At 26.8% G+C, this 13,114-nt stretch overlaps 2 protein-coding genes across 2 annotated transcripts; both read right to left on the bottom strand.

Moving 5' to 3' along the window:
• Positions 1 to 218: 218 nt before the first annotated feature.
• Positions 219 to 1,839, bottom strand: LOC114180903 (cytokinin riboside 5'-monophosphate phosphoribohydrolase LOG1-like). Its single transcript, XM_028067201.2, has 7 exons — positions 1,615 to 1,839; positions 1,256 to 1,353; positions 1,123 to 1,153; positions 906 to 1,005; positions 761 to 831; positions 542 to 685; positions 219 to 447 (listed from the first exon to the last, which is right to left on the bottom strand). Exons 1-7 carry the CDS (start codon positions 1,747 to 1,749, stop codon positions 430 to 432), a joined length of 597 nt encoding a protein of 198 aa, XP_027923002.2. The 5' UTR covers positions 1,750 to 1,839; the 3' UTR covers positions 219 to 429.
• Positions 1,840 to 4,868: 3,029 nt separating this feature from the next.
• QRT2 (Pectin lyase-like superfamily protein) lies at positions 4,869 to 8,265 on the bottom strand. Its single transcript, XM_028067191.2, has 9 exons — positions 7,829 to 8,265; positions 7,628 to 7,753; positions 7,368 to 7,535; positions 7,044 to 7,064; positions 6,721 to 6,928; positions 6,539 to 6,620; positions 6,057 to 6,165; positions 5,415 to 5,531; positions 4,869 to 5,154 (listed from the first exon to the last, which is right to left on the bottom strand). Exons 1-9 carry the CDS (start codon positions 8,081 to 8,083, stop codon positions 4,927 to 4,929), a joined length of 1,314 nt encoding a protein of 437 aa, XP_027922992.1. The 5' UTR covers positions 8,084 to 8,265; the 3' UTR covers positions 4,869 to 4,926.
• Positions 8,266 to 13,114: the final 4,849 nt, after the last annotated feature.

The following is a 13,114-nucleotide window of genomic DNA, read 5'->3' as shown; positions in this document are numbered from 1 at the left end:
TTTTAAACTAGAAATAATTTCCGAACAAAATGACTCACTTTAAATAACTACATTGAATTAAGTGGTCTTAAGATAACTATAAATTATCACGGAGTTTATCTTTTTTAAATAACACCTTACAAAACATGTTCTAAATAATAGATATTTTTTTAAACCAGTATATTTCTAAAAGAATGGTTCCACAAACATATCAGGTTTTATATATCCATTAAAAAAAAGATAATTAAGTTGGATAAGATTTAGTATGATTCAAAACAGTGATGATGTTAGACATATATGTTGGATATGCTCATGAAAGGATCTTCAGTCATTTTCTTCTCACAAAAAAGGAACTAAACTGAATTATGCATACAATTTTATTTTTGACAATGATTGATGATGAAGATTTAGGATCCTAAGGATTCCCCACTCTCATAATTGCTTCTCTCTTCAAGATTTATTTGCTTCCTGTCACAAACAAAAGTAAATAAACAGCACAAACATTATCCTCTTCAAAAGTAAATTGCTTTTATGGAGATTTTAGAAGTCATGTGTATCGTACCTCCATTTTCTTGATGAGTTCTTGAGCTGTGTCTGCTATGAGCACAATTTGGCTTGCAGAGTTTTGTATGAATCCATCTTCCACTCCCTTATCAAATAACCTCAACAAGCTATTGAAATATCCTTCCACATTAAACAACCCCACCTGTGTATACAAATTTCAAATCAAAATTACCAACAATAGAATAAAATACTTTGATCACATAAACAATAATCATACTGGTTTGTCATGTATTCCCAGTTGAGACCAGGCTATCACTTCTACCACTTCTTCCATGGTTCCATAGCCTCCTGAAAACTTCAACTTTTATTATCTTTCAAATCCCAGACTTCACACTGCAATTTCATACCTTTATTTAACATACCAGGAAGTGCTATGAATGCATCTGCATGTTCAAACATGGTTGACTTCCTTTCATGCATGTCTGCAACTCTTTTCACTTCTCCAAAGGTCTCTCCAGACACCTATTTAAAAGTCGGATTTAAACCGTGTTAAGAAGTTAACTTTAAATTTAATTCAATCTTATGGTTTAACGTGGAAAAATTATATAATTATAAAATTATGAAGATAAAAAATGGTACCTCACGAGGCAATAGAGTTTCTGGAATCACTCTGACAAATACAACACAAACGGTTAAAGTCTATGAATTCATAAACGAAACTATATTAATAATGTTAATTAACATCTAATCTAATGTATTTATAAAAGTATACCCAAGAACATGGCAACCTCCATTCAGCACAGTCTGAGAGATCAAACCCATTAGTCCTAAGCTTCCTCCTCCATAAACCAGATCAATTTTCCTCTCAACCTTTCATCATCACAAACCAAAAAACGGTTAGGAATTCAAGTATGAGTGTAAGTTCTATATTGGCTAAAAATGAAAAAGGAAGACCTATTAACCCATTGTCTTAAAATTTTGTGTTGAGAGTAATGTTAATAATTTATATGATTAGGTTTAGATCTCATTGGTGTTTATTCTCAACCCCAATAAAACCCACTCTATAAACCTAATAAAAACAAAGTAAAGAAGAGCATGCAAAACTCATGAAAGTAGAATAATAGAAAATACCATGAATTTGCCAAGCTCAAGAGCTGCATCACTGAATGCAGACTTGTATCCAGTTCTGCTACCACAGAAAACGCATATTCTTTTGAACCTGCTTGGTTCTTCATTTTCTGAAGATACCTTTCTTTCTGCTTCCATTCTTACAATGTAATCACAGAACAAAAGTACAAGTGTGTGTGAAAGAGAGAAACCAAAGACCAAAAGTAACAGTTTTATCTGCTAGAGAAGAAAAAGCTTGGAACTGCAACTATCTCCATCTTTACACATATATATAGGAATGAATTTGTTTTGTTCAGCTTGGTGGGGCTTGCATTATTGTGGTTAAAGGTTTGATTATAGACTGTTGTTCACACTTTGAAATGCTTTGTAATTTTTAAAAGAATAATGATATTTTGATAATCAAATTTTGATAATTTTTTCTTTTAACTTGAGAAATTATTTTATAACTTCAGATATTATTTTCTAATTGGTTTAGAAATATGAAAAAAATGAGAAAATGAAAAATGAAGATTATTTAAAAGATGACACATCAAACTATAAAAAAAATTGTCAAAATTTAGTTGTTAAAAAATTATTTTCATTGAGGAAAAATTACAATAGAGATTTGAAATTGAAATAGGTGAGAGAGTTCAAATAAAATATATCTATTTATAATTAATACAGAATTTATAAAGTTTGTAGGGTGATCACTTATAGTACTTTTATTAGAATTATTTTTTTTATGCAGGAAATGAAAATAAGTGACCTATTTTATAGCATTTTCGAGTGTAAAAGTTCGTGTCTCAAAAAAAAAAACAATTAATTAACCTACAGTTGGAGCCACCTTGAATGGTTGTGAAACAAACTGAGCTGAGTAAAAAAGAAGGAAAAAGATTTTTTTTTAATAATATTTAACGATCATTTGACAACTTTTATAAAAGTAAAATATCTTAATAAAAATTAATTTTTGTACTTTTCAAAAAGATAGGACATGAATAATAAAGAGGGATAGTGTAAAATAATATTAGAAAAATTGAGTTATAATAGGTTAACAAAGTTTTTGACAAAGTTTTCTATTCAAATAAAAACTATTATTTTATTATTTTATTTTAATTAAAAAATAAAAATTTAATCTGTTTTAATTCTATTTTTGGAAACTTGTTAAATTTGTCAAAAAAAAATTGTAAAGAGGTAATTTTCCAAAAAAAAATTGTGGAGTTAAAATATCAGTGGGTCTTTACAAGAATAAGATCGCTGCTACAAAAAGAGGGGGAAAATGAAAGAAGAAAGTAAAAATAACCAAAGTTGGATGTTTGGAAATTTAATACAAAAACACATAAGAAAAACGGTGGAACCCAATGAGAGCATACTTCAAACTTTTTCTTTTCTTTTTCTTGTTACTCCTAAAAGATTTCATTTATTAATCTTTTAATTCTTCGAAATATTATTTTTAGTACATGGGTTAATTAGTGCTGGTGACTGGCACTCACTTCAAGAAAATTTTTATTAAGAATCAGTAACTAAATATGATTAATCACTACAATACCAATTTATATAACAATTTGCAAAATAAAAAATTATAGATTATTAAAATATTTATTATTATAAATAAAAAGTTATAACTGGTTGTTAAATTTGTCACTAATTAATTAGAGTCTAGTTTAGAAACTAATTTTTTTGCTAGTAAAAATTTAGGTAACTAATTTCTTTAGTAGCTAATGTTCAGTAACCAATTTTCTTTAATAACTAAATTTAAAATTAATTTAGAGATAAATTATAAATTATTATTCTTAATAGTGACTAATTTAATAATTAATAATTTTTTATTTGATAAACTGGTATGTAAATAGTTATTATAGTAACTGACCACTTCATTAAAATTGATTATTAATGAAATATTGTTTTAGTGAGAGATGAGTTTGTTCAAATAACCAAAAGGGTCAAAAGCAAGGATCAACAACCTTAGCTTTGGTTTTTAGAAAGTTGTGGTACTTATCTCTTCCTTTATTATACTGGTGTCGATTTATTGTCAACCCCTATTGTTTTCCATTCAAGTTCTAATTGGTTCAATAAACGCAAGTCTCATTTTCAGAATGTGTTTTCCTTAACCATTTTTTCTCTTCTAACACTTGTTCTTTTTTACTGTGTTTTTTTTTTTCTTCCAACACTTTTGCAAGTTAAAAGAATTGTATTGAGAAGGTAAATATATAATTATGCGATCTTATATTAACAATTCAATAATTTAGAAGAGAAAAATGTAGAAAGTGATGAGTTGGCCTAGTTAAGCATCCACCATTCACATGTTGTAACAACTAATTTGAAACTTTTAATCCTTATTATTATTTATAAAATATTTTGGACCAACAACGATACGAGTTAAATTAATCTCTAGTTCACAAAATAAATACGTGGCAACAAAACAATAAGAGAAAATGTTGGGGGTTTTAATTAGAATCAAAGAGAGTTTGAGTATTTACATTGCTTTGGTTCAATGTAGCAAACATTATATTGTATCACTTTTTATCTGTGTTATTATAGAAAGAAACATGAGACAAGTTTGATATGAGAAAGAGAGACACAATGTTTGAAGTAACATCCTAAATTTCACTTTTAAAAGTATTTAGCAACTCATGATTATATTAAAAAAAAAATACACTTTTACCAAACAAAGTTCATGATTGAATCTCCCCTATGGTAGACACAATCTTGTTAAATTAACAATATGTTCTCATGCACCACCAAAAATAAAATATTTTCATGATATATAAAACTAAAGGTTCAAAATTATGTAAAAAGATTCTTGCTTCTAGGAAATTAGTTGTCCAACATTGTCCCAAATTCTTTTGTTTTTTATATTAATATTTTTTTTAATTTCATATCATTCACAACCGTGATTATAAATTTTTAAATATTATAAATTTTCTTATATCAACTTTTAGGTTTTTAATGTAAAATTTTATTGTTATGTTTAATTTTTATAATGTCATATTTTCTATTATTAACTATTATTATTTTTTACTCTTATTATTAAATTACCATGAATTATTAGTATTTTTATAAATTTCATATGCCATGATGTTATTGTGCTCAACATTTTTTTAATAAATTATTATACTACGAAACAAGACTATTATTACTAAATGTTTGAGTTGAAAAATGACAATTTCTACAAAATTTAAAATATGTTGAATTTGAAATCCTTTTATAAGATTAAATTAGATGAAGTTGAATAATAGAAAACCAAGTGGTAAAATTTATTGAAGCAAGAGAATGGTATATATACGAATTTACAAATTCTGATAACTATTCCTCACTACCCTTCTAATGTGATAATAATCAATTAGAGCATGAAGGAAAAAAATTTCCCCTATTAACATATCTAACATTTTGACATGTAGCAATGGTTTTAGAGGCACCATGGTCCTGTGCTGTTAACATCACATCTTGCAAATATATTCCTTTGCATGGGAAAGTTTTGCTGCACTCAAACTTTATTGCCACTTCTGAAGCACTTGTTCCTCTTATGTTTTCGTACACAATGTTACTCAGTTGCACAGCTGAGACCTGAAAATTTCACCAATCTTGATTATTTAATTAATACAAGAAAAATTATATCATGATTCCCATTTTTTTACTCTCATCCTTTATTTTCTAGCATGATATAATGTGAATCATTAATTCTTTCAGAGAAAAAGACACTAGTACATTAATCAATGGTTCACACTAAATCACGTCAAGAAATAAAAGATGAGAATAAAAAAAATAGAGTCGTAGACTCATAGTATCATTGTTGATACAAACACTTTCTCTCTTGAGAAACTCACCTTCTGTTTGCATGGCTTCTCCTGGTCACAGTAGTTTTGATCTACAATTATGGGATTTGTCACATTTCGCATTGCTATGTTCTGAAATTTTATGTTAGTCGCATATCCAGAACCCCCCTGTGTTGTGATACAAAGAAAGATTATGTAAGATATCATTGGTTAAACACAAATCATAATCTTAGTTAAGAAAACAAAAACAAAAAGAAAAAGAAAAAGTTGGTTGAGATTAGTTAAGAGGAAGGATCAAAGAAAGTTGAACTACACAGCTTTTGAAAAAGAAAATGATGTTGACTTGTGAAAAGAAGGTTAAGAATTGGTGGAGTGTGTGTAAACTTGCCAAACTTTGTTGGTTGAAACATTTCATGTCAACTTTGGGTGAGTTACAACTTAGAACCAAAAAAACTCATGGTAGCTCAAAATTAAGCTAAACAAAGTGGGAATTTGACCATGCACCAATTGGTCAACTTCCAAATTGTTATAGTCTTATTGTGCCTAAAATTTGGCAATGTGTTCTCAATTGTGAAGATTTACCAATTTTTCTTGAAGATTTTCTTTGAACTTTGTAGAAATCTTAAATTAATTTATGTGGGTAAGTTGAATTGTAGTTTTCAGAAGCAAAGTCAGAAACTTTATACTATATACCTGCCAAGTCTTTATTCTAACTCCATTAGTGGTTCCTGTTATGGTGGCTCTGTTCACTAACACATTGGACACTTGAGCTTCTGAGTTACCAGCCCCTAAGCTTCCAATGCTGCACCATCATCATAAACCCAAAATCAATGAAAATTGAAAAAAGTTCATTTTTTATATATTGTTATACTATTACTTCTGTTACATTGAGCGTCTACCACTGGACTAAAAACTATAGTCATTGGTCAGAGCAACTCTTTTTACTTAAATGCATAACGGTCAAAACGTTACGATTCGACTATGACTCGGTCCACTTAGTCTTAGTCTTTGCCACGAAAAAATTAATGCCACGTACCACAAGTTCCATTTTATATATACATTTTTCTGAAGTTGAATTCTTTGTAATATTATATATGCTTTATACCCACTCCTTGATCTCATTGATACTATGTATTAAGATTCACCAACATAATTTGTTCCAACAGATTACAAACCTGATTCCATGCCCAGGTCCACACGTAACATCTATGACTCGAACATTCTCGGACCCACTCACTATTGAGATGCAGTCATCACCTTCAATAAAACAGTGAGAAAAAAAGCATATCAGAAAATCTAAAATTCGTGTTTTTTTTGTTTTTCTTTCTAATTTTGTGTTGTTGATTTTGGTTTTCACCTGTCCCAATGGAGCTATTGCTTATCATAATATTTGTTGTCTCTGTGACGTGAATTCCATCAGTGTTGGGGCTGTTCCCTGGTGCTCTCAGGATCAGATTCGAAGCAGTGACATTGTTGCACTTTTGAAACCTTACATGCATTTGTTGCGCATTTTTGAACCTCAGGTTTGTCACTCTCAGGTTGTTGCATCCATAGAATGTCACAGCCTGTGCAACAAAGTTCAAGGAAAAAATTTAGTATGCGATGCAAACAGAGCCATGTGTGCATTAATTGTTGCACGTAAAATGAAACATCATGGTACAAAGAAGAACATTAACTTACAGTTGGAGCATGTCTGCATGGCTGTGAAACACAAGGAGACAAAAAAAAAAACTCATGTTCAGTATTGAAAATCACAAGAAATCTGACTCAGTTAACATCACACGGATCTGTACTACTCATTGATTTAAGATATAATGTATAACAGAAACAATCTGATTTTGATGATTCTGGTATAATACATCATTTTTAATCAGTTTTGCAGAATACAAATGTTAACAGATTCAACGTTAGTTCTGCAGAAGTGTTTTTTACTGCAAAATAATGTAAAAGCAATGTGAATGGTTCAAGAGTTTGAGTCAAATACAGTGAAATTGAACAACTTACAAGGTTTTCATTGGTTTTGCAAGAGTTCTGCCACCATTTTCTGCCATTTCCATTGATGGTGCCACCACCATCAACTCTGAGATTGGTGAGATTTTGAAACATGATCCAGAGTAGTCTTTGTTTTCCATATGCTGATATATGAGGCCAAGCTCTGATTGATCCATAGACCTGAGCAACACGATGAAGCAAAATTGTGGGGAAAGAGAAAAAATCACCTAATCTCTAACTAATCATGGCTTGAAAATGTTAATTAATCTCACCCTGAAGGCAGTGTTTGGTTGGCATGGTCCTGAAAAAGTTATTGGCTTCAAATGATAGATTTTTGCTTGTGGGACAACAAGAACACCCCCAGAAGAACATGCCTCGTTCCATGCCTTCTCAAATGCCTAAGGAAAGAGAAAGATTGGTAACTGAACAATGGAGTTAAACACAGTTTAATAATCGTAACGTTAATCAATTACCTTAGTGTCATCTCTTCCATCATTAGCTTTGGCTCCATAGTCATCAACACTGATCATTCTCTGAGACCCTGTAGAAGGATTGGATCCATAAGCCCTTCTCATGATGTTTCCGAAATGTTCATTGTTTGGTTTGACAGAGAAATGCTGATAATTAGTTAAATGGTATGTGTCTTCTAGGAAAGAGCCAAAACACACCCCAGATGAGACAAACATGGTGATGAAAAGTGAAACAACTGCAACACTTTGTGGAGACATTGTCGTGTGATGTGTGTTTTTTTTTTTTTCTGTGGCAAAACAGCAAGGTAAGAAAAGGTTGTTTTTGAGGTTTGTGTTGTGATAAATGGCAAAGGAAGAGTTATATATATATTTATAGGGAAGTTAGAGCTGGTTTTGTGGAGAGAGAAAGATTGAGCATTGATTGTAAGAAAGAAGAAAAATTTGTTGAGAGTGAGAAGAAATGAATACTGGGGTGTTACCAGAATTTTGAATCAATGGTTATTTGTTGAAGAAAAATATGAAATTTGAGTTCGTTATTTTCAGGTGCTTTTGTGCTTGTTTACCAACTGCCAAACATTTTGTGCTAAGTGTGTTTCCATTGACTGCTAAAACCAGTTTAACATGTGTATCAGCAATTGAGAAGGGAAAAATGATATTTTAATTTCCACGATCTGACTTTCATTTTGTACTTTCCGATCTGATTTAGTTTTTGAAGTTGATCTTTTTAAATAAAAATACCAATTAATCGATATTTCACACTAAATTATTTTGAAAAATATAAGATGAGAATCAAAATATAATTTTCTTATTGAAAAAGACAAAATTCAAAGTACAAAATTCAAAGTGCAGTGTAACGACAATATCAAAGAAAAGGAAAACTTGAACACCTTAAAGATTATCAAAAATCTGAATTTGAAAACTTTCTTTTCTGTATGGAATAAATGAAAGAAAGGGAAGTTATTCGCTTTTCTGATTGAAAATGGATAAGAATTTGAGGATAAGGAAATGGTATATAAATTTATGTTTATTAACTTTACTATTCAATAACCTTCAGATTATAAACCTCATACTTCTTATTAACTTTCCTTATATATTTTAAAAATTTATCATTTTCCTAAGTGATTTTTTTAAAAGGTTACCCATGGCTATAGAACCACATGAAAATTGTTAGTATTAAAAAGTTAGGGGACAATATTTTAGGAAAATATTTATCTAATAAAACATTGATGTCTTCACACCTCAATTGTATTAATATTTTAATAATATATTTTCTATTTTTCAAATTGAAATATTGATATATATTATTACATTACTAAAATTAAGTTATCATGTGGGTGTTAAAATGTAATTTTTCTTTCTAATATAAAAAAAAAACTAAAATTCCCATTGTATATATTTTCCTCTTTCAGTTTCTTAATATATTTTAAAAAACTAAATAATATTTTTTATTTAAATTGTAATTATTAAATATATAATTTAATAATTTTTTATTTAAATTTGCAAATATTAGTAAAATGTTAAAAAAAGGTTCATTGTACTAAAATGTAATTAGTCAATATTTTAATAATTAATAAATATTAGTAATTAAATTATAATCATTTCATTAATAATTTTAATAAATTATTGATCGAAATGAATAATATTAACTTTACTAATTAGTTAATTGATAAATTATTAATAAATCTACCTTAGTTAAACTAATTAATATGAAAAGAATAATATTTATAAAATACTTTTAGTCCTATTCTTAAAGGATTGGAAGACTTTAGGGCATACTAAAATAATAACATTACATTGATAAATAAAATATTAATTTAAAGAATACAAATTAGCATACATTAATATAATTTTGTAGGAATATAAAAATATTATATGTTATATAAATATATTATAGAAAAGGGTTAATTTAAAGTATATGATAAATATAAATTTTAGCAACAGAAATATACAAATTAAATCATATATTCTTAGCTAACATGATTTTAATATATTCTTTTTTATATTTAATATATTTGTATTTTTTTTTAATTTATGTATTGATATATCCATAATTATTAATAATATTACCTGTGTGTGTAATATAACTTGTATTGTATATATTAAAAAAAAAATCATTAGAGACACTAGTGTAAACATAGGCGTTATTGTAGCACCTGTGTGCACATATATTTTAAATATAAATGATATTATATTAGTAGGTGATATTAAGTTAATATATAAAATAAATGTATATTTGTTAAAAATATAATAAAATGAATAGAGAGAATAATTGTTGATGAATAAAGAAGAAAAAGAAATAAACAATTTTATACAAAATAGGTAAAAGTAATAGTTAATTTTTTAAAAATTAATAAATAATTATATTGTAAAAGGTATAATTAGTGTTATGAAATGTAGACATAAAAGAGAGAATCTTCTTTATATATTGTTATAGATTGTCGTAGAATTCAGGATAGTAATTTATAATTTTATTTTTAATGTTTTGAAAATTTATTCTCTTATTTTCATATGTTACATTAAAAATTATTCTTTTATTTTATGTTACATTATCACAAAAGCTACATTCATCACATCACATTACCAAACAACAAACACTTCACAATTACTAAACCAACAAAATGACTCATATACAATAATTCACAAAAAAAAAAATGCATTTAACTTTAATTTCTTTTAATAAAAACTTCTAATTAAACTTTTTCAGCAGCTACATGAACACTATTCATATTTGAACTGCCCTAAATGTTCCATATAAAAAATCAAACAGAAAAAAATAAATGCAAATTTAAAAGTTAAGAATGTTCATACCATTCTGAAGGAGTATATCAACTTGCAGAGTTATTATAATTTAACTTCTTTCATTGTCAGTTTCTTCTAATTCACTTATTAAAGATTAATTTTGTTTATTAATGACATTATGTTACTAATTAATCTAACGTGATTATAAAGTTTAATTATATCATCTTATTCATATTTATTGTAATTTAACCTAAACTTTCGTGTTTCAGTTCCCATTATCTATTTTTAAATAAACCATGAACTTTATCCATCATCTATTTCTTCCAAAAGTACCAAAAGTAACGCACTCAACTCAAAATTGAAAGAATAAATTGATTTTTTTCTTCAATTTTTTTTTTTCTAAACAGCAATTGTTGGACAACGAATATAAGGTTATCTAGAAAAAGAAGAAAAAGTAAAAAATGCATTTTTGTCTTTGTTTTAACTAATATTAATTACCTTATGTTACAACTGTTTTTCTATTTTTAATGTTTTAAAATGTGTTTGACGAAGCATGATTTAGTTCTTGTTTTAAAATATATTTGACTTAGCATAATTGTTTCTTTATAGTCTTATTAGGTTATTATTGATAAAAAAAAAGGTTTTGACCACAACATTTGTTTAAGGCAAAGTTTTGAATAAAAAGTTGTGAAAGTGATTCAAAGAATTTTAGATTTATGGTGGGTTAGGCAACAATATAACATTTGACAAATGTGGAATAGGTACCTAACCCACATAAGAAACAACAACCTTCACTAAAACATTCTAAAAGAACAACATGCGTTTCTTTTCTTGACTCAAACTAGGTTATTGTTTCTCACATGGAAATTTCAATTTTCACCATCGAATATTTTAGCTTTATTTGAGTATGATTCAAAGAACACTTGAGTGACGGAAAAAATAATTCAATTTTTAAGTTAGCATAGAAAATACTTTATTAACAAGTAGCATCGCGAGTATAGTATTTTTTAAATATGCGTGATATTGCATTAATATGTGATTATAATATAATGTTATTAAGTTAATATATAAAATAAAATCATATTTATTAAAAATAAAGTGAAATATATAAGAAAAGATGAGAGAATAATTGTTGATAAATAAAGAAAAAAAGTTTGTAAAAATAACGGTCAATTTTAAAAATAATAATAAATAATTATATTTTTAATAGTAAAATTGATATTTTGAGATGTGGACAAGAAAAAGATAATCTCTTTATATATTGTTATAGATGATACCGAAACATTCAATTTAAGTTTGAATTGGATTTAGAATTATTAAAATGATTCTCATCGGATGGATGCATAAGCTTATAAAAACAGGTTAGATAAGATTTTTCTTTTTTAAATTGTATTTTTAAAACAAATTTTTAAGTTTTATTATTTTATCATATATCAAATTACAATATTTAAAAATAAAATTAATTATATATATGTATATTAAGGTTTGTAGATTTTTTTTTTTATTTTTCGAAATAAGTCAAAATGGTGTGTTAGTTAAATATCATTCATATTTTCCTCAACTTAACGTGTGGAATCAAGGGGACATTCTAGTTAGACACCACTGATTGAGATTCTCCTGATTTCAGTATTAGTTTATTCATAATTTTTTTATTTTTTATTTTTAATACTTAAAAACTATTATTTTTAATCTATAGCCATAATTTTGAGATAAATAAATAATATGTATTTGAATCGCAATTTTTCATTACCATATTTTATTACGTTCAAAAATCTTTTCAAAAATATATAATCAGAATTTTTCAATGAAATTATATATATATATATATATATATATAATAAATTAACAATAATATATATAATAATTAATAATAATATATTATTTTTAATTATAAGAATAAAATTATAATTTTATTTTTTAATTTGTTTAAACTTTTTTATTTATCATATTAATTACATTACTCACAAATTTCATTCTCAAATTCTCTCATTTTTACTTTTAAATTTTCTCAAAGAAAAACACAAATTTATCTACTCAAATTCATTCACAAAGTCTCTCTCAAACTCATCTATTCAAAGAAATAAATCAAAGTAAATATCAGTTACATATTAATGAACAGTATCCTAATTTATTATTCTAAACTTCAAAAAAATATACGATATATATATAAGGAAATACATAGTTGTAGTTATTAAGTAGATTATGTCGACGTTGTGAATACCATTTGTGTAGTAGTAAATTTATAAGGAGAAAAAAATTGTTTTGATGAAGTAGGAAGCATCAATAAGTTTGAATATAGATTAGGTAGCATAAAATGGGGAAGTTGGTGGTAATGTTGGTTGAGGCCAAAGGGCAAGATTATGTTTTGGATATACAAGAGAATGGGACATCATTAAAAAAACAAGTAAACATACTAGCCCTTACCTACAAAACTTGCTCTATTATCCTCAAAAATTAATTCGAAATTCGTTAAATAACTTATTAAGAAATAGATTTTAACTTTAATTTAAATGTATAAAATTAATTTGTAAAGTAAGATTTATATTTATA

This window comes from Vigna unguiculata, chromosome 1 (assembly GCF_037176805.1).
Source record: "Vigna unguiculata cultivar grain cowpea cultivar isolate G323 ecotype 2 chromosome 1, ASM3717680v1, whole genome shotgun sequence".
Taxonomy (NCBI): domain Eukaryota; kingdom Viridiplantae; phylum Streptophyta; class Magnoliopsida; order Fabales; family Fabaceae; genus Vigna; species Vigna unguiculata.
The sequence above is the reverse complement of the archived record's forward strand: the minus strand, read 5'-3'. Positions and strand labels throughout refer to the sequence as shown.

Bases quoted from the DNA above. Each gene is read 5' to 3' on its own strand.
- QRT2 (XM_028067191.2), bottom strand. From the start codon at position 8,083: ATGTCTCCACAAAGTGTTGCAGTTGTTTCACTTTTCATCACCATGTTT. The intron at 7,536-7,627 runs GTGAGATTAATT...CGTGTTGCTCAG, and splicing joins AACCAAACACTGCCTTCAGG to GTCTATGGATCAATCAGAGC. The intron at 5,155-5,414 runs GTGAGTTTCTCA...TGAAATTTTCAG, and splicing joins AGAAGCCATGCAAACAGAAG to GTCTCAGCTGTGCAACTGAG.
- LOC114180903 (XM_028067201.2), bottom strand. From the start codon at position 1,749: ATGGAAGCAGAAAGAAAGGTATCTTCAGAAAATGAAGAACCAAGCAGG. The intron at 1,354-1,614 runs GTATTTTCTATT...TGATGATGAAAG, and splicing joins TTGAGCTTGGCAAATTCATG to GTTGAGAGGAAAATTGATCT. The intron at 1,154-1,255 runs GTATACTTTTAT...TGTATTTGTCAG, and splicing joins GGAGGTTGCCATGTTCTTGG to AGTGATTCCAGAAACTCTAT.